General features: G+C 38.4%; 3 protein-coding genes across 7 annotated transcripts in view; 2 read left to right on the top strand and 1 right to left on the bottom strand.

Moving 5' to 3' along the window:
* Positions 1 to 87: 87 nt before the first annotated feature.
* ora6 (olfactory receptor class A related 6) lies at positions 88 to 2,190 on the bottom strand. Its single transcript, XM_055186977.2, has one exon. It carries the CDS (start codon positions 2,188 to 2,190, stop codon positions 1,261 to 1,263), a length of 930 nt encoding a protein of 309 aa, XP_055042952.2. The 3' UTR covers positions 88 to 1,260.
* A 2,608-nt stretch (positions 2,191 to 4,798) lies between these two features.
* mgab (MAX dimerization protein MGA b) lies at positions 4,799 to 18,940 on the top strand. 3 transcript variants are annotated; one of them, XM_055185497.2, is made up of 21 exons: positions 4,799 to 4,949; positions 8,226 to 9,049; positions 9,429 to 9,978; positions 10,370 to 10,466; positions 10,563 to 10,670; positions 11,077 to 11,184; positions 11,336 to 11,428; positions 11,506 to 12,083; positions 12,341 to 12,575; positions 12,661 to 12,833; positions 13,320 to 13,463; positions 13,647 to 13,704; positions 13,777 to 14,252; positions 14,852 to 15,335; positions 15,467 to 16,758; positions 16,861 to 16,955; positions 17,071 to 17,104; positions 17,666 to 17,881; positions 17,966 to 18,077; positions 18,190 to 18,264; positions 18,369 to 18,940. In XM_055185497.2, the coding sequence occupies exons 2-21, from the start codon at positions 8,361 to 8,363 to the stop codon at positions 18,437 to 18,439; spliced, it is 5,688 nt and encodes a 1,895-aa protein (XP_055041472.2). In that variant the 5' UTR covers positions 4,799 to 4,949; positions 8,226 to 8,360; the 3' UTR covers positions 18,440 to 18,940. The 3 variants fall into 3 exon arrangements, with proteins under 3 accessions (XP_055041472.2, XP_073712498.1, XP_073712497.1); XM_073856397.1 differs by lacking the exon at positions 4,799 to 4,949 and adding an exon at positions 6,223 to 6,493 and having other exon boundaries at positions 18,193 to 18,264; XM_073856396.1 differs by lacking the exon at positions 4,799 to 4,949 and adding an exon at positions 6,227 to 6,493.
* A 268-nt stretch (positions 18,941 to 19,208) lies between these two features.
* Positions 19,209 to 19,996, top strand: part of pak5 (p21 protein (Cdc42/Rac)-activated kinase 5) — a 52,168-nt gene continuing 51,380 nt past the window's right edge. For 2 of the 3 annotated variants that reach the window (XM_073856401.1, XM_073856400.1), the window contains exon 1: positions 19,210 to 19,424. In XM_073856401.1, coding sequence (XP_073712502.1) covers positions 19,311 to 19,424 — 114 coding nt within the window. In that variant the 5' untranslated portion in view covers positions 19,210 to 19,310. Of the gene's footprint in view, positions 19,425 to 19,996 lie in introns of all 3 variants that reach the window. The other variant, XM_073856399.1, reaches the window with a different exon arrangement.

The following is a 19,996-nucleotide window of genomic DNA, read 5'->3' as shown; positions in this document are numbered from 1 at the left end:
AATCAGCATCATAATATCACTATTTACAGTTTAAATATGATCCTCAGTCAGTTTGAACATCTTTGTAAGAATGTCATGGAATCAGGTATAAAATGCGTCATTTTTACTTAATGTTTTATATTTGCTATGTGTGTAATGTGACTGAGTGTTATCTGAAGACACACGAGCTGTCAGGTGTCAGGTTTTAAAATGCTGATCAAATCTCTCTGCACAGATCATATCATATATGTTTGAGTCTGATAATATTCCAAGATCACAAATCAACAAAAACGATGAAAAATGTCCCATTGCCAAATTAGAGGACCTCTCAGAGGCACGAGTTCAGTCTGTTAATGTAAATCTTTTGTCTTTATTTATTTGATCAGTTCATATATACTTTACAGTGTTTTCAAGTTCATACACAATCTAACAATTTGATATGAACATAATAAAAGATCAATTAGGAGGAAGAACATTTACATATCTGAGATGTGAAAGAAAATATTGAGGTGTTGTAGAGTTCATCAAGTGAACGATGACATTTTGTATAAAAATACTAGTATAAAACTAACTAAAGTAGGAACAGAGAAAGAGATGTTTGTGCCACTTTTTAACCAGGACAAAGCTACAAGATGCATTATTTATTCGAATAGTCATACTAGCCTTTGTCATGCTGGAGATCATGTACATCACCGACAGATACATGTTAATATAAAGGCTCTCACAGAGTCAGACAATTCATACAGCTCAAGTGAGATCTGTTTTTACACTACATTATTATTTTACAGAGGACCCGATGCATTTGACAACAAAAACACTGCCTCAGATACATTATTTGCTAAACCTTGACTCAACAGATTCTGACTGACCTCAAACTGAATCTTTGTTCAATTGTTTAGTGGATCGATGATCTGTTTACTGCGATAGAAACATCCAAATAAAAGAAGATGCAAGGAAAAGCATGCTCAATGACTCTTGTAATGATCTATGTATTCTTCTTGTGGTTTTGCATCATGCTTTGACTCTGTAAACAGCTCTGAAGCAATACAAGTAAATTTACTATTATTACAATAAAAAAAAAAGATTTGACCTTCAATTGACATGAACTAAAAGTTACAGTATGTTGAGTTTGTAAAACCCAAAAATAAGCACAATGTGCAGCTTGGCATAATAGGAATGTCTAGATTTGATCTTCTTTAATTCTGGTTTTTATATAAGAGATGAAATTCACAATTATTTTTTAAACTAAACATACCTCTTAAACGGTCTTATTAGAAAGGTTTAGCTAATGCATCGTTTTATATTGAAAAGGTCATTACCCAAACCATACACATACGGGCTCAATGCCGTGTAAAATACTGTTATGAGGAACTCAACTTCTGACCATGCTGGGAAACTGTACGGGTTACTGTACACAAGGTGTAGGATTAAATATACAATCCAGTCCACCTGAAAAAGAGCCATAGCTGCCAGAATAGCGAGAGTACTGCGGTGAAACCCAGATACCCCATGCCAATGCCTGTGCTGCTGCTGCTGCTGGTGGTGTTGGGTCACCGCCACACTCGGCTCTTGAAGGGCCTTCACCGTTTTCTGCTGGACTATCAGAATCCTTAAAATCATGATGCTTGTTAGCGTGACGATAAGCAGAGGCAACAAGTTACACACCAGAAGGAAAGAGTACTTGTAAATGCGGTTCTGAGTCGGACACTTGAACTGCGTACACTGGAAGAAATCCGCAGGACAACCGAGAGAAGTAGAATTAGCGTCGTCCCTGTTCAGGCTTATAAAAAGTGTGGGCACACTTAAGATGGTGGCCAACGTGGCACAGAATGCAGTCATGCCAACCGCATTTTGTATGTTGTCCATGAAGATGTGCAGGCTGACATGCGTGTGGACGTCTCGCAGCTTTTGATAGCGGTAAATGCTGATGAGCACCGTGAAGAGGATGCTGCCGGTCGTTCCGAACATGGTGAGAAACTTGAGCGTCCTACAGCTCCAAACACCGATCCTGTCTGACAGTCGCAAGACATCATAGACGTTCCCAATCACGATCTCCTCCAGATTTGCTGCCGCCAGTGCGAGAAGAAGGATTTCAAATGTTTTTACATGTTCTGATTTAAAAATGGACATAATCAGTACCATGTTTCCCGTAACACCGATGACAGAAATGGCAATCTTCAATGCTATAAGGTCAACGTAAAGCCCCCCCATCAGTATAGATCCTAGTAAAAGATAAAGACACAAACTCACCGTCGATCTCCAGAGCTTCGATGATGTTCAGGGCTTTTATAACATCTGGTTGGTCTTGTTTCTGCTCCAGTGGATCTATGTGATGTCAGTTGATTGGGTTCATCCTGGTTAATTGGAGCTTAAGGAGAAGATGAAGAACTTGGAGATCTGGGAATCCTGTAATTGGTGCCTTGGAGCTTTGGTGTCCTTCATATTATGATGAACAAGAACTCAGTTTTAATTTCTCCATGGAGCTTGGCATCCTAACTTCATTATAGACCTGTTGATTGATTGACAATGCATTTTGTTAATTGGGTTTAAACCAAAACACTGACGTGCTTTCATTATTTTTTTCTTAAAAATTTAACTGCGTCACACATTTGTATTGGCTTCTCAATTCTTAATTACCTGCCAGTGAACCAGGTTAGCAAATATGGGCAAGTTCACACTGATCCAACAGACTCCAAAAGATGCATCTGATGGATTCTGTTGGGTCAGTGTGAAACCTCTGTTGGCATTTGTTGGATCAAAGTAAATGAGACTTTAGAATGTGGGTGTCTGTTGGAGTTTGTAGTTGTCTGACCAGTGTGAATTGGCCTTAAAGGGTTTATTTTATTCAGAATAAGAGTTGTGAGCTGCATTGCCAGGTGGGATTGCACATATAAGGAATTTCCCTTACTGAATGAAGTGCAGTACACACATCAAAATACAACAGCAGACGCATGTTAAATTAAAGGAATAAAATGTGAAACTTAAGGATGCACCTATGGTCCGATTCACGATTTCCTTTGGTGTGTATTAGTTCATGTGAACGATATACAAAAGGTACAAATCCCAAAGTAAATGATGACGCAAGTTATCGTCTCCAACGTAAATCTCTTTTCTTGGACTACAACAAACACACGGATTGTAAGCAAGCAACAGTTTACTTCCTGGGATTGGTGATTTACACAAGATCGACATTATCATAATTCCTCCTGCTTCAGACTCACAGCCTGTAAGTTAACTCCTTTTAGCATTGGATTGTGACCGAATATTTTAAACATTTAATTCAATTTTATTTATTTAGCGCTTCTAACAATTGTTTAATTGTTTCAAAGCAGCTTTACATTAATAAATGCAGGAAAAAACACAGAAAAATAATAAAACATAAGCAGCAGAATACAGCGGTTCAGATTAACCATACTAGGGAGCGTAGTAATAATGTAACGTATATAGGAGGGTGCTAAAAGCACCAATGTCAACAGATTCCCCAGGGGTTGAAAAAACCCTAGGAGAAAAACCCTGTGGGAAAAGTCCTAGGAGGAGAAAAAAACCTTGGGAGAGAGGATATATTATATAATAGAGGTACTTTTTTTTTTTTTTTACAGTTTTATGGGGTCCAGATAGGGTAACTATTGAGGCATAAGTATATTACCTAGACGAGTTATGTGAGTGCTTTTTATGGACACGCTAACTATTGCGGGATAAGTATATTTACTAGACAAATTATGTGAATGCTATGTTAAAGAGAAATGTCTTTAGTTTAGACTTCCCGAAAGTTATTTGGCAAATCATATCAGAGCTTAGGGGCTAAGTAGGAAAAGGATCGACCACCATTCTGATAGTAATTCTTTAAGATACGAGGGCGCTAGGCCATTTAATGCTTTATAGGTGATTAGCAATATTTTGAAATGTATCCTATATTTAACTGGTAACCAGTGTAAAGATGCCAAAATTGAGCTTATGTGGTCATACTTCTTAGAACGAGTAAACACTCTTGCAGCAGTGTTTTGAACCAACTGGAGCTTATTTACCTGGTTGGCGTGACATCCCCCAAATAACAAATTACAATAGTCTATTATAGAGGTCATAATAGCATGGATATGCTTCTTTGCATCTGATGTCGACAGTATATGGCGTATTTTTGAGATATTTCTAAGATGGAAGATTGTTGTGCAGCAAATGTTGGAAATATGACTATCGAAGGATAGATTGCTTTCAAACATCACACCTAGCTTCTTGTCTGTGGAAGACGGCACCACAGTGCAGGTATCTATGGGCAACTTGTAATCAGACATATTTTGTTTGTCTTATTGGAGTTTAGCATAAGGCAATTATTTGCCATCCAGTCACTAATATCGCTAATACAGTCTGTTAGCTTAGAAAACTGGTGGGTTTCGCTAGGATGATGTAAAGCTGGGTATCGTTTGCATAGCAGTGAAAACTTATGTTATTTTTCCTGATGATGTCTTCTAAAGGCAACAAATATAACAAGAACAGGATAGGACCTAAAACTGATTCCTGCGGTACACCAGTAAGGAGCGCCACATTTCCGGCTAAGAGGTATTCAGGCCAATCACAACAAACAGAGCTTTTCAAATCGACGAGTTTTGTATAAAATCCGTGCGTTTGAGAAAGACAGAGATATCTGGGGCTACAAAAATGTACGGTATGTAGAAAATAATGTGTTTTTGCATCATAAACCATGCAAACACATTGTAATATACCAAATACACAAAATAACCTTTTTTAAACGTTTTTAAGCAATGAAATAGGTGCACTTTAAGAATGCAATTGACCAGTACAAAATAAATGTATTTAAAAAATATGCTTATTGACTTCTGCATTGAATTTCGACTGTCACTCCTGAAACTTTGTGGTCAAATTTCTTTTTGCAGTTTCCTCCACTAAAGGTGGCCAGGTTGCAGTAACTGAGGCCGTGTTCTGGTGGGGAAGTGATGTCATACCCTCTAAAGCGGGTGATAGATTAAAGCTAGTAGAAACCCTAAAGTTAATGAAGTAAAAGTGATGAATTTGCCAATGTATGGTAACCAATACTTGGAATGTGTAGTACACACACACGCACGCACGCACACACACACACACACACACACACACACACACACACACACACGTTTTGCCATATATATTACCATTTGTAGGGTTATTTACAATTAGTCATTTATGTGACGATCATGTCCAAATCGACTTACTGGTCGCTTTGGAGTTCTGTTTCCGTTTCTAAAATAATCAACTATATGTAATACACTTAACCAGAAATAGTTAGCCTGTCCGGAACCTAGCTGACTAAAACCACATTACTGTGTGACACTTGTTTTCTATGTGAACGGCCCCTACGCTAATAAGATTTTGTTTCTCTCTCCCTGTCTCGTCCTTGATCCCGAGGACGAGACAAACAGATCCAGTTCCGGTACATGTGAAAGTCGGCACACAACTGATCTACTAGCTGTTCTTCAACGTGATGTCCAGCTGATGCCTGACCAAAGACCACCGGCAGAACCCGCTTAATCTCCGCTTAATCTCCGCTTAATCTCCTTCCGTTTCAATGTGTATATATTCTCCTATGACTTTTTTTACTTCCCCGGCTAAAATTCCGGGGTTTTTTTCTCCTAGGGGGTTTTTCAACCCGGGGAGGCAGCCTTTTTGGGCTTAACTTCTATACGTTACATTAGTAATACGTTTGCTTATAATGTTGATTTATAGCCGTAGCAAATTTAACTGCTTGTGCTATCGTTTATTATGTTGTGCTATCTGTCGATTTTCTGTGCTTTTCACTGCATCTATTATGTAAAGCTGCTTTGATACAATTACCAAATTGTGAAAAGCGCTATATAAATAAAATTGAATTGAATTGAACTTACAAATGAGGTAACAATAGCAATTAGATCAACACAAGAACAGCATAAGTGCACTATATCTCATCAAGTCTAAGTTTTTCTTCTTCTTTTTTTAAGGACAGAAAATAAAATAGAAAAAGATATTAAGCTCTGTATTAGTATGTAAGTTGTTTTAGCTGATGGATGCAGAGTCAGCTGATTTTGTCTTAACCAGCAGATCATTTCACAGATTTTAAAACATAAATCGCTTTTGTAGGTGTGAATTTTTAATACAATCTGAATAGCAGACAAACATGAATTTCATGCTTTCCAGAGTACATCAGGTACAACACTTAAACCTTAATAATATCATAATCACTTCCTGCAGAATAATACCATAACTAGAAGAGAGAGAACAGATCACTTATCAAACCAATATTTATACTATTCTTTCGTTAAGATGCAGAAACAAACAGCTGATTATTAATGTGATCTATGAATGAACTACAGTATGAATCCGGTGAGTCCTCGCTGCATTAAACAGCGCCACTTCATTGGCCCGAGGGAAAAGCGCGAACTATGACGTCACTCGCGCCGCCGCTGGTCTGTTGGTTTCAGGGACATTTCAGTTATATAGCGCATGACGCCCCAGAAGAAGTTAACGTGGAGATCACACCATAACTAAGGCAAGTGAACAGCGGTTTATATATCTATGCACGCGTACATATGTTTAAATATGCTGTCATATAGTATGAGTAGATGAGTTAACGCTGTTGACTGCAGCGGGCGGCGCGCGCGCTGAAAACGCCCGCCATTGAGCAGCTCGTGCAACTGGTCGAAGCAAAGCTCGCCATGCATCGAAGTTTACTTCACTTTTATTAGTTTAGTTTACCTAGACGACGAATTCTTGCACTTTAAAGTTGTTGCAGGCTCCATGTTTAAAACAGTGAATCGTGTAAATACATTTTGCGTTTTCACAAATCTTTAATAATTTAACTTTACCTCTTCGCTCGGTGCTTGTTACTCGTCATTGGACGGCTAAAGTACACGATAAACAAACAGACATTTGAGGTCGACTGTAACATAAAAAAACGATCCAATAGGTTTATGTCATGACAGTAATAGATAACCAAAGCAAAAGTTAGCCTGTTTAACTTATTTTTCTCTTATTTGTTCCCTCCCTCTGTGTGTTTCTTATAACGTTTTTATCATGTTACGTTTATCATTTATTTAGAAAGATCAAAGATTTGAATGGGTTAACTAAAAAGAAATTATATCATGTATTCTATAGTAACATTTCTTTTACCTTATAGCTTATGTCGTCTTTCTTTCTGTCCCTATTGTTTGTTCTAAAATGATTATGTTTACATACTTAATAAATATAACAAACATGATGAAGAAGAAGAAGAAGTTGTTTTATTTATATAGCGCCTTTCCATAGCTCAAGGCCGCTTTACATAGTATAATACAGTACATTAACACCTCCACCTATACAATACAACACATTAGACCATATACACAATACAAATACATTAGATCAGATTCAACAACATTATCCACAATAACTACTGAAGAGATACGTTTTAAGTTGGGCCTTAAAGGTAGACAAAGTTGGTATTGTACGAAGTGAAAGGGGTAGGGAATTCCATAGTTTGGGTGCATTAAAGGCGGAGTCCATGATGTTTGAAAAACGCGTTGGAAAAGGAGACGGGCCGACTACCAAAACACACTTATAGCCAATCAAATCAAATCAAATGCCGGTTTGCGTATGTGTGGGGCGGGTCTATCAACAGAAGGTCCAGATTCTATTGGGGTAGGGGCGTGTTTGTTTAGGTGATTTCAAATATCAACATTGGCTTTCAAACATCATGGACTCCGCCTTTAACCCTATGGACCTACCACCTACGGTGGACAGACGAAACCGAGGAATGGACAAAAGACCAAGCTCAGATGATACATACATGATGATGATGATGTAAAGTGTTATTAATATGTTACCAGACCTATGCATATTAATTTGTATGTAAAACATATTATTTTATAATAGTTGTGGTTAGAACAAACACAGGCTTTAAATAGAAGGAAAAAATAATAGAAACACAATAATAATAATAATAATAGAAAAAGTATGAATTTATAAAATGGTATTATATAGAATACATAATAATATTGCTTTTATATGTACTTTAGTGATTTTCATACTGTAAAAATAATTGAATTACCAATAAAGAACAATACATACGTTATACATTACATACATGCACACATCTCAAGGTCGAAAGTGACGTCATACCGTCATAAAATATTGTTCAGTAACGTTATACACAAATCGCTTTGGCCCCATGTCATACTGTTTTTTTTTTCTATTACAGATTACTGTTGTTATATTTTATTTGTTGTATTTTTCTTGTCCTTCAGGAAGTTATGCATCAGATGATGATGGTGTGATGGAGACTGAATGTGATTGATCTGACACAAACAACATTATGTGACCAGCAGCAGCCTTCAGGTGTTAATCTGAGACACAGAGATCAGACTGATCAGTGGGGAGCCATGAAGAGCATATCAAAGGCCAGTAACATTGATGTTGTGCTGGAGAACGAGTCGGTCTGGAGTCGTTTTCACAGCGTAGGTACAGAGATGATAGTAACCGAGCAGGGCAGACGCATGTTCCCCTGTTGTCGTTTTCGTCTCAGTGGTTTGGACCCGAAACTCAGGTACTTACTGCTCATGGACGTCGTGCCGTTGGATGACTACCGCCACAGGTGGAACGGAGAGACGTGGGAACCGGACGGACCTGGTGAACCTCGTATTCAGAGTCCGCCTTGTTTTCACCCCGAGTCTCCAGCTCTGGGTCAGTACTGGATGGATGGTCCGGTGTCCTTCTATAAAGTCAAATTAACCCACGGTTCCGTCGACCAGGACGCTTGTGTGGATTTGCGTCCCATGCACCGCTATCAGCCTCGCCTTTATATCGTTCCTGTTAGTGTGGGCCACTGCCAGGCAGTTTCATTGGAGGGCCCAGAAGTCCAGATGTTTACCTTCACCAAAACAGAGTTTTATGCGGTGACGAGCTACCAGAATCCAAAGATGAATCAGCTTAAAATTGACTGCAATCCTTTTAAGTTGGCCTTCAGAGAAGACGGCGAGAAGAAGTTCAGACACGCTGTGACCGATTGGCGTCAAACGCAGTCTACTGTCAATCACAGTCACCGTGAGAACTCAGACAATACAGACCACATGTAGGTCATTTCATTTCTAAGTGAACTACTGTAAAACGGTTAATTTAGTATCTACAAGGTCCATCTCATGTAGTTTGCTGTGGTGATTGTAGATGGAGATGTAGTTCATCACATAGACACTTACGTCTGTTTTCCAGCTAGTAGTTTGTAACAATTTCCAAGAAATGGGTTCTTTTTGGGGTGGTTTCCCGGACAGGGTTTAGATTAATCCAGGACTAGGCCTTAGTTATATTGGGATATTTAAGTAATTTTTACAAAGGAACCTTGCAAAAAACAATACAGGTGTGCATCTTGAGACAAAACAATGGCACTGATATATGTTAAGACACGACTTTATATTTGTAACATGACAGTGTTTCTTTCTTTATTTGTCTGGCAGTTCAACACACACTTTTGCCAAATCAAAGTCTGATGTAGGGGAGGATCGAGTGTTATCAGACAGGAAGAGGTTCATCAGTGATCAGCTCATCAGATGCTTCACAAGAGGAGATTCGGCACCGGATGGATATGTGTCGTCTTTAGATTATTGTGAACATACTGAACGCTTGAAATCATGGGAGGTACCAGCAGGTTCTTCTGAAGCTCGTCGTCTCTCCGCCAAAGACGAAACCTCAGATCATGTCTCTATGAATGCGTCTGCTCCTCCGAATGTCTCGGCCCCGACATCCTCCTCACTTCACGGGATAAAGACCGTCACCAACCAGCAGAGATCTGCTGACCTCACCATTTCACGTCCATCTGATATCTACGTGTCAAGGAGTGTTCATTGTAGATCGAAGCGCTTGAGGAGAGCAAGGAAAGCCAAGTCTAAATGGTGGTCTAATGTAAAGTATAAAAAAGCTGCCGTTCATCTCGGCCCTGCTGACGTGTCCATGCGGCCGGATCTTGAGGATGTGGACGGCATGCTGTTCGTGTCTTTTGGTGTAAAGGTCTGTTAAGTTACGTTTTTTACATATGAGATTTTATATGACAGAAATCTAAAGCTCCTAATTTTTCCTTATTGTTTTAAACAACACTTACTGGTTAAGCACACAGACCCTAAACTCTTCAGACCTTATTTTGATTGGTTTATTCGCATTGTTATTGGGTTGAACCATGTGTTGTCTAGAGGGGCAAAAAACCCCACATTTAAACATAAACATCAATGTTCAAAGACATTTGCATAGTTTTCTCTTTCATAATAGAGTTGTTATAACAGTGCACAATGTGAGGGATTTCAGATTTAAGGATATATTGTCCAGAATTTACTTGCATATTAATTTCTTCCCCTGGCAGACATTTTTTATTTACAATATTTTGTCATTTGGTTTTATTTCACAGGAGGCTCTTGATGTTCATGTTGTAAATAGGAGGTCCATGGAGCTGTCATCAGCATCACTTGCTCACATTCAAACTGAGAACTCGCAGTCTGATAAAGGTTTGAAAACTTTATTGAGCAGATGCTTTTATCCACAGAAATGTCAAACCAATGTCATGTGAACGTCTTTATGCTGAACTCTGTGTGACTTTGCAGAAGTTAATTTACCGCTGGAAGACATCATCTCACAGCAGGAGATCATCTTACTACAACATCTGAAGAAGCAGAAGAACAGACAGATCATTCATCCTCTGCTTTATGATGGTTGGTAAACACAAACCCACACAAAAATAAATAAGTCTTCAACTTTATATGATTGTACAAGAGGATTGAAATAGTCATGTGGTGTGAAAGACCAAATCTCGGTGAGGACAAGCTCAAGTATTCTGTCGTGATATATCAATAACTAATACTGTCATTGGTTAGAGAGGATTCTGGGGTGAGTGTTTTTGAGAGTAATTGATGAAAATACTTAACCCTCCTAAAAACAATGAGCTTAATTATACAAGAATTAGGAAAATTATCTTTTAAAGGATCTCATCATGTTTTATATACAGAGACGTCTGAAACAGTCTGGAAGGGGGTACGGACACGAGGAACGTTGTTGGAAAACTGCTTTAAATCTGCCTGACCTGTAACTGTCCCACACACTGTTTTCATTTCTATATAGTTGGGCTGAAACTGAACCTTCTAGATCCAGCTGTACCTGTAGACTTAGATTATCTCGGTGTGTCTTTACCTCCACCTGCTGTCAACCGTAACCTGTCCACATCCTCTGGTAAGCAAAACTATTTCAATTATGTAGGAGTGACGTAAGTCTTTCAGCATCTTAAAGTTTCATGAAAGCTGTCAAGAGGACGTCTCTTCTTAGTAAAATATAAATTCCCCAGTTCAGCCTTAAATGACAAACTCCTCTTGTGTATGTCTAGATGTTCAGTTTGTATCACGGGCTAGAAAGACAGATGATTCAACCAAGATTAAAGGCTGGAAGGAGAACATTCATGAACAGAGCTCGATGGACAGTAAGAAACTTTTATATTAAAATCATAATGATCAATACTCTACATAGAGTTTCTAATTATCTTACCATCTCGGTCAGGCTCGATCAACCGCTCTGCATTTTTTTCGGATGAGTTGGAGAAGTATCTTGAAAGCGAGGCTCAGCAGATCTGTCAGCGCGCCGCTGTGCTTTCTGCAAGCTCTCCGTCGCCTGTTGTCTACCAGATGCCTGCCAAAAGCAGCAGTTACGTCCGAACATTGGACAGCGTTCTCCAGACGCGGGGCTTGACAGCAGCTCCTCTCACCCCTTCAACAGACTCTTACAAGCTGCCCAATGTGTTGCCTTCTCAATCTGCTGTGAAAAGGACACCAAGAAACCACAGATGCTCAAGGAGATCCAGACAAACCACTCCAGCAACAGTCAGCAACAGACTGAAACCCAGAACCACTCGGCATTCACCTCAAGACCGTCATCCTACGACGTCCAGCAACGGAGAGGAGCGCAGACCTCTTAAAGAACTGAGCCCGGGTTCATCCTTCAATGACTGTGGTAGAGCTGCTAAAAGGCAAAAGAAGCTCTTTGAGCACGAACAGGAAGCAGTTTTTCAAGGCAAGAGTCGCACTTGCGTCACAACAGAGAGAGCGAAGTTTGCTTTGAGTTCACTGCTGACTTCAGAAGTAGGTGCATCTTTAACTTTGTCAACATAGAAAATATATACACAACCTTAGAAAAGTTTGAATTTGTTTCTTGTGTTTTGAATGACTGCTATGCTTAAATATATATCATTTGTGTGCGTACATGAAAGCTCCTTCAGTCTTTTTCAGTACTTAAATCGTGAAAACGTTTCACGTTTACTTTTTTTATCCACAGACCTCTCAGTTTTTAGCTTTGCATGTTGGTTAATTGTTGCATTTGATGTGTTCCATCTTTTCAGAAATCTGAGACGACATCGTTCGGTGTGCACCTCGTCAGTGAAGATGTTTGCGGTAATGACTTTTGCCGCTTGGGTTGTGTTTGTGAGAGTCTGAACAGAAAGAGACGTGGACCCTTACACTGCAGACGGCTTCAGTGCATGTTTGGCTGCGACTGCTTCAAGCACAAAGTTTTTCTCATCCATCCACCAGAAAGAGGTCAAGCACAAATCGGGAAGATGCCGCTTATGGCTTTCAGTAAGTCTTCATGGCTTTCTTGTATGGATTTTGGAGTGTTGTGGGATATATTTGAGGATTTATTCTGTTGTCTGTTATTAAACAGCCATTGCTGATCCAAAACTGAAGTGCAGACCTGATCCTGCGCCCACCATCACCAGCCTGTGGAACAGAAGATCTGATGATGATGACACCGAGCTCGTCTTTACTCCTGCAGCAGCTCCCGCACTACAAGCAGACGTTCGCTCACGTGTCTATGTTCCTCGTCCGAATCCTGTCGTAAGAATCTGTTTAAAAAATGTTTTGTGTCACATTAACATTTGTGCATGTGCAGGGCTAAAAATCTAGAACACGCACTTGTAAAATACACACAAGTGCTATGGCCTCTTTTTGTACTTTGAATTGTATTTGATTGATTTGTGGTCAGTTTTGGGTAGTTCATAACAAAGTTTTAATGTAATTTTATATAATATTGTATACACATAGAGCACAGGTCTGATTCAGTGCAATGTCCAGTCAAAGTATTTTTGATCAATTATATTTTTTGTGGCAGAGAGACAATTTGACAAACTTGGTGTCAGAGAACCGCTCTGCTTAATTTTTTTTTGTTTATCAAACCATCAAGTGATAACGCAGCGATGTGTTTTTAGTATATTCACACCCAATACTTAAAGTGTTGTGACCAGACTCTTGCTTGATCAAATGGATATCAGTTTGGTGTCATTGTTTTTCTCATGATGATGATTTGTCTGGTCTTGTTTGCAGGTGCAGGAATTGGAGAAGGATCCAGTTTACATGTACTTAGAAAGCAAGATGACGTGCGCTCGTGTTCGAGAATACAACAGTAATCCACCGCCACAGTTTCACATACTACCTGTCATGAAGAATATACAAGAGCCAGATAACAAGGTACATTGTGCACAGTGTGAAGTTTTCCATTGAAATGGCAGAGACTCTTAACTTTTGTGTGATTGACTGTTGAGCGTGTAATGAAATTGTATTGTATTGTGAAAATGACTATACAAATGATTCTGTATTGATCTCACATGCATCTCATTATCGTGTCTTTGTTGCTTTTCACAATAATGTAAGACCAGTGAAGAATCTGGACAGCTTCCTACGCATGGACATCTGATGTCTCCAAGTTCAGGTTAGTTGGACAACAGCTTTTCATATTTCTGCACGTACTGTTAGACTTTATAATTTGATTTTCCCGTTGTAGACGCGAACCCTACAGCGTCTCGAGGGAACACAGGAGATCCAGAACCCACTAAAGTTCTCGAAATCATTTCCGAGTGTAACTGGGAGGCCCAGCGGTCTCTGGTGCTTAAACAACTCTTTCACTCCATCAAAATGGACCTCCTCTCATCTTCTCTCTTCATCAACATCTACAAAGTGGATCTTCTCTCAACAACTCTTAAAAATGACGAGGGACGCTGCACGTTAAACTACAAGGTCTGCATCTCCCTCCGACAGATGTCCAGACTGACGGATGAGCCAAAGAAAATCACAAATGAACGAAAAATCACCAATGAACAGACAGATGTCAACAGTTCTGTTTGTCATCAAATCCACAAATGCAGTACTAAGCAGAGTAGAAATATTGATGAGAAGCATGTTCCTCTTCAGTCTTGTGTTGTTCCCGCTGGTTGCCTAAAGGCCAGGATGAAGACGCCTGCGTGCGCCCGTCCAATTCAGGTAATTTCTTGTTAGTTTTGAGTAATCAGACCCAGATCAAGTCTTTGATTCCTGCAGCTTTGGTCTTCTTTGTGCTGGCTGATAAACCTAAACAATTCCATACATATATAAAACGTATGCTTTTGCTCCTAAATAGTTTAGGTTAAGGATGCATTTGTGATGTTCTTGCTCTGAAACCCTCATGACCTTATTTTTCTTGACAACAAGAGGACATCATTCAATGAATGTCTTGCTAGGTGTGGCTTCAATACAATAACAGAATATTATGATGTACTTTCAGACTGTATATAAACTCATACACGTGCACAGTCTTTCATTCAGTCTGTATATTTACTCAATCATAATGTTTAGTCATTGCATTTCACATTAAATAATCTCTCGTTGTCTGAAGAAAGACACTAATGATAACCGCATGTTGGTTTCTGCTGTTCAGTAAAGGGTGATAAGTCAGAAAAAACATCATTACAATCAAATTCAAAATGTTTATTGCAAGAACTTTCCTGCAAAATCATGGTGAATATTTCATATATGGGTTAGTCTTTATTAATGATGCATAAGCACAATCACCTCTAATCTTCTACTTATTTTGTTTATTTCAGGTCAATGGAAAAACATACAGCCAAGCAAAATTGTTTTTGGGTCAAATGGGATCGCTGCATCCTACAAACCGTCTCGCTGCTTACGTCACTGGCAGGATGAAGCAAATGAGTCAAAGTCGGTCACAGGGCAGATTAATTTCAGCTGCACAACCACCTGACTCTGCCTCGAACTCTTCATCAACACCCAAATATATCACTTCACGTAAACCCAGACTAGTTTCTAATATTATCCCAATCTTCATACCCCCACCCAAACCTGCAGGAAGTGTCAGCGACGTTTCACCACCCAACCTTGATCAAGCACCTGCTAAGCCTGATGTAGTTGTCCCAGCTTCTGCTCTTCCACCAGGTCAGCAGGTCGTCCTGCAGCCGGTCCCAGGTGTGAGTGGGGCAAACATCTGTCAGTTTAATGGACAAATGATTCAACTAGTTCCTCTGCCGACAGTGTTACCTGTTCAGCTGCACAACAGTCCCAGCTGCAAAGGTCAGTACTGTAACACCGTCTTTACTGTTAATGCCGATTTTATTCTGAAATTAATGATTTTAAAATAGATTTCAAGAGGCTACACACCTTTCAGTGGAATATATTCAATATTCTAACCCTTTTGATTATAGGAAACACTGAACAAGAACCACGAACACCAGGTGTTCAACTACCTCAGATGATCCAACCCAATGAGAAGTCTTTTTCTAATCCTCTTTCCTTTATCACTCCAAAGACCTTTTTGCTGCCCGGACTGGCCGGCCTCAGCTTTACTAGTGGCACTACAGTTCACAGTTTACAGAATGGTCATCCTGGTAAGCCAGGAATGTTTTCCTTTCGGATTTGCCCACCTGCTAAAAACCAGACGGGAAAACCAGGAGAAACTGACTCTACAATATTACTCCCTGGAGGCTACAGGTTAATAAAACTGCCCTCGGCGGAGAACAGCCCATCTGCATTTGTTCCCTTAGGATCTCATCTGATCAACAAATGCACAACAAAATCCAGCCAAGATTGTGAAGGTCCTTTAGCATCTAATGACTCCATACAGACAGATTACCCTGTTACTCTCAGTAAGTCCAAAACCCTCACTAATAACTTCACTCGAGAGACTGATAATAGTTCATCTATTGAACCTAACGTTGAACAGAAGAATCAGATTGTTTCTTGTCCAGATAAAGACAGCACGTCACGCTTGAATGCAATGAGCCCCAGCCGTGTAGAAGACACTAATGAAGGTCCAATGAGACACAAATCCTCCGTTCATATTAAAACAGAACCGAGTGAGATTCCAACTAACCCTAATGAACCTGAACACCGTCTGGTATCTAAAGATGTTTCTATTAAAATTGAGCCACATGAGTCTAAGACTGAACCTGTTGATAATCCAGCAAATACAGACACATTGTTTGGTATAAACCCTGATAACACCGAACAAAGCGATGACGAAAACTTTTTCATTATTAAAGTAGAGACTTGCGATGAAACATCAGGAATAGACCAGTACCCCGATCACACTAAAAACAACAGGAGCCCAGAGAAAGAAGACTCGACATCCAGCCGCCTAAACACGGATGTACAGGTCCAACCCCCTGGAAATAGTTTTCCACTTCTCAAAACGGGTGATGGCCCAGTTTCAAGTGCGGTCTTCAGACAGTCCATTAATGGCCCAAGACGGACTATCAGATCTTTCATCTTCTCTGACACCCTAAAGGACTTCCAGCTAGATTCAAGGGACAATAAAGTTGAAATACGCAAGTGGCCGTTTAAACGAAAGCAGCCAGCTGAGAACTCCGATGAGGAAGATGAAGAAGAAGCACAAGATGATTGTAACTCTTCAGTTGATGGTGAATTAAGTTCAAGCTTCAATGACTCTGATAACATCCCCATGTGTTTCGGTGAGGATTGGACCACAGATGACAGTGTAAGTAAGACTATTTGCAGGTTTACTAAAATAATGTTAAATAATGTCATTAATATTTCACCATGAAAAAGAACTTGACTAGTGAGGTTTTTCTAATCCTAGAATGAGACGTGTAGTGAGGAAGATATTGACATTGAGACGTATGAAGAGAACAATGAAAGGATGAACATCTTTCGGTTACGGGCAGAGGCCAGAAGGTAAAACAACAACACTTTTATTTCTTTAATAGCATTTAAAATGTCGTCAATGATTTAATGTTTCATGCAGCTGCTGAGAAATATACTGAAGCTCTTGTGAAATCTCTCTTCTCAGGAAATCACAGAAAGTAAAAAAGCACAGACGACGAGTAAGTTTATACTGAAAGATTAATTGCATATCAAATACAACTTTGTGTTTGCATAAAATACTGTATGTTTGTGTGTGTAAATATTATTTATACCACTGGTCTGTTGAATGCTTTATTCTAATTGGCTAATTGGTGTTGATTCTTTTTCTGCAAACCGCACACATAACCAGAACAATGTCTGTGGTAACTGTGGTATAAGAGGAATATTTGATTTTTTATTATTTTTTAATAATTAATAATTATTTTCTTATAATTCAACAGACCGTCATCAATTATTCCTTACATATATATAAATACACAAATACATGTATAAACTTAAGAAAATTTTATTTATGTATAATTTTTAAATTGATATTTAATATAAAATATTTTTTAAATCTAGCTAATATATATATATATATATATATATATATATTAGTTAGATTAAAAAATATTTTATATTAAATATCAATTTAAAAATTATTGATTAAAATAAGTTGTATTCATTAGTAATAGCCTTTGATCTCATAAATCTTTTTATTTAGCAGAAACATGTTTATAATATTAATTCTTGTATTGCAGCCGAGAGATAAATCGAGTGGATTTAAGGCAAGACGGACGGAGCGTGATGCAGTAGAGCGTGCGTCTGATCTTTGTGTGTATAAGCGAGCTTGGCATCTGAATCAATCGGCGAGGAATCGGAAACGCCGCATGAAGTTACATCAGTACTTTATATCATTATACAGGACTGTAAATGTTAAAGAACAGAAGATGAACATTAAAGATGTTCTGGATCAGGTGCGTCATCATCATCTTTGAGGTTTTGATATGTGACATGAAGTAAATGTGGAGCTCAAGTCGTAACAGATTCTTTCATTTCAGGCTCGTCAAACGATTGAAGCTCTTGAACGCTGTAGCAGATCTCTGATGGACCAGAAGAAATCTTTGCTTCAGAAACAGTCCAATTACAATGCGTTGATTTCACAGCTCTCTGGTACACAAATTATTCAAAACAAAACATATCTGTGTATGTTCCTTATAAAAGTATGTGCTCATATGCTGTTGAATAACTTTAATAAGACAGTTTTGTCTTGTTACTCATTTAGCAGCAACAGCAGGAACAATCTTACAAGAAGATGGCCAACAAACTGCACAAGAAACACATTTACACAAACATTCAGGTGAGTTTGACTTTTTTTAACAATTTATCTCTATATATTTTCTTCAAGTCCGTTGTTTTAAAGTGATTGCATGAAATATTTACTGTATGTTCTTGTGTGTTTAGTTGTGTCAGTGACCCATCGGAGACCCGTAGGTTTGCCCAAACTAGTGCTGCAGTCATTTAACAACATTTAGATCATGTTGTGAGTCGGCTCTCCGCATGGACATCACCTTACATTTCAAGAGGTGCAAGATGGACACAACAGACAAACAAAACGTATCTCCTCGTGAAGAAGAGCTTTTCTAAATGATGGAGAAAGCTGCTTATGATCATGTGACACAACTCTCACATCTGCACATAATGAATACAGCTGATATTTGAATCTGCTACAGATAAAAGAAAAGCAAAGATTTACCTCATTGTTACGCTTTATATAGTTTGCACATATGAATGAGTGAATACTACTGGAGGACCTCATTGAAACCCCACATTGGGGGCAGCATTATTATGCCATCTTGTTCAATATTAAACATTGCACAAACTGTGAAATTTATTACTTTAGATTTAGATTTTTTATTAAGTTTTGTCAATTACTGAATTTTCGGAGGGCGTTTTGTATCTACTGACTTTATTATTCAAATTATGTTATTAAAAGTGCTTTAAATGTATTTAAATTAAATTCAAATATGTTTCAATATTTTACCTTTAGTGTTGTTTTTATTTATTTATCAGCAGTGCAGAAGTTTAATGAAAGTTAATGTGTTAAATGTGTGTTATTAATCACTGTTACGGTCCATATCATGTGTTTACACTGTTTATAAGTTTTCGGTCTCATAACAAAATTGAGATTAAATGTTTGAGAGTAAATGGAAACTTATAAATCTAATTGAAAGTTTAAATGAATAAACTAACACCGCGTCATCTTTCAAAAAGGAGACGTCATAGATGACAAAAGCCAATCGGATTCGTCGACGAGTTGATTAGGTTGCACTGTTGCAGCTCGGTGTCTGATCTGAGTCTGATCATTTATTCCTGAAATATTTTAGTGGACTCGTGTGGATTTTAATGTGTGATATGGAAGGGTTTACTATTAAAAGTCGGATTAAAAATCTTCTGCGCTCTCCGTCAATCAAACTCGGAAAGAATCGATGTCGCGTGACAGACAGTTTGTCCAGTCAGGTAAATAAAGTTAGATTAACTCTTTAACTAAACACAACATGATCAATACACAACTTCTGTATTATTATATCTACCACTGCGTTTAAAAATCTTTTAAAATTAGTTACAATTAATTTACAACGACATATGGTGTCACGTTTAGCACTTTTTTAAGCTTTTGGATTTTAATCATTCACAAATGCAAAGGATGCATTAAGTTACATGAATATATAACGGTAGACTGTTACACAGACAAATAAAGCAAATAAATTAAGTAAATTCATAAGTAACTTTTATTTCTGATGAAGTTTTGTTTTTGCTTAATTAGATTTTTTATATTGAAAAATGTTACACACACACACACACACACACACACACACACACACACACACACACACACACACACACACAAACAAACAGTGTGTAACACACTTGTGTAAGATGTGATGTTTACGTGGATTATATTGATGGATAAAACAAACACATCAACACATTCCTGTGCTCGTGACATCAGATGTCAGAACTCTCAGAGGAGTTTAATTTGATGAATAAATGAAGCTTTTTATGGAAATCATTTCATCTTTATAACTACT

Source organism: Misgurnus anguillicaudatus, chromosome 18, assembly GCF_027580225.2.
Source record: "Misgurnus anguillicaudatus chromosome 18, ASM2758022v2, whole genome shotgun sequence".
In the NCBI taxonomy this organism is placed as follows: Eukaryota; Metazoa; Chordata; class Actinopteri; order Cypriniformes; family Cobitidae; genus Misgurnus; species Misgurnus anguillicaudatus.
This window is presented reverse-complemented; position numbering and strand designations above follow the sequence as displayed.

Coding starts and splice junctions, on each gene's coding strand:
- ora6 (XM_055186977.2), bottom strand. CDS start 2,190: ATGGGGGGGCTTTACGTTGACCTTATAGCATTGAAGATTGCCATTTCT.
- mgab (XM_055185497.2), top strand. CDS start 8,361: ATGAAGAGCATATCAAAGGCCAGTAACATTGATGTTGTGCTGGAGAAC. Junction 16,956..17,070: donor TTACGGGCAGAGGCCAGAAG/GTAAAACAACAA, acceptor CTCTCTTCTCAG/GAAATCACAGAAAGTAAAAA. Junction 17,105..17,665: donor TAAAAAAGCACAGACGACGA/GTAAGTTTATAC, acceptor CTTGTATTGCAG/CCGAGAGATAAATCGAGTGG.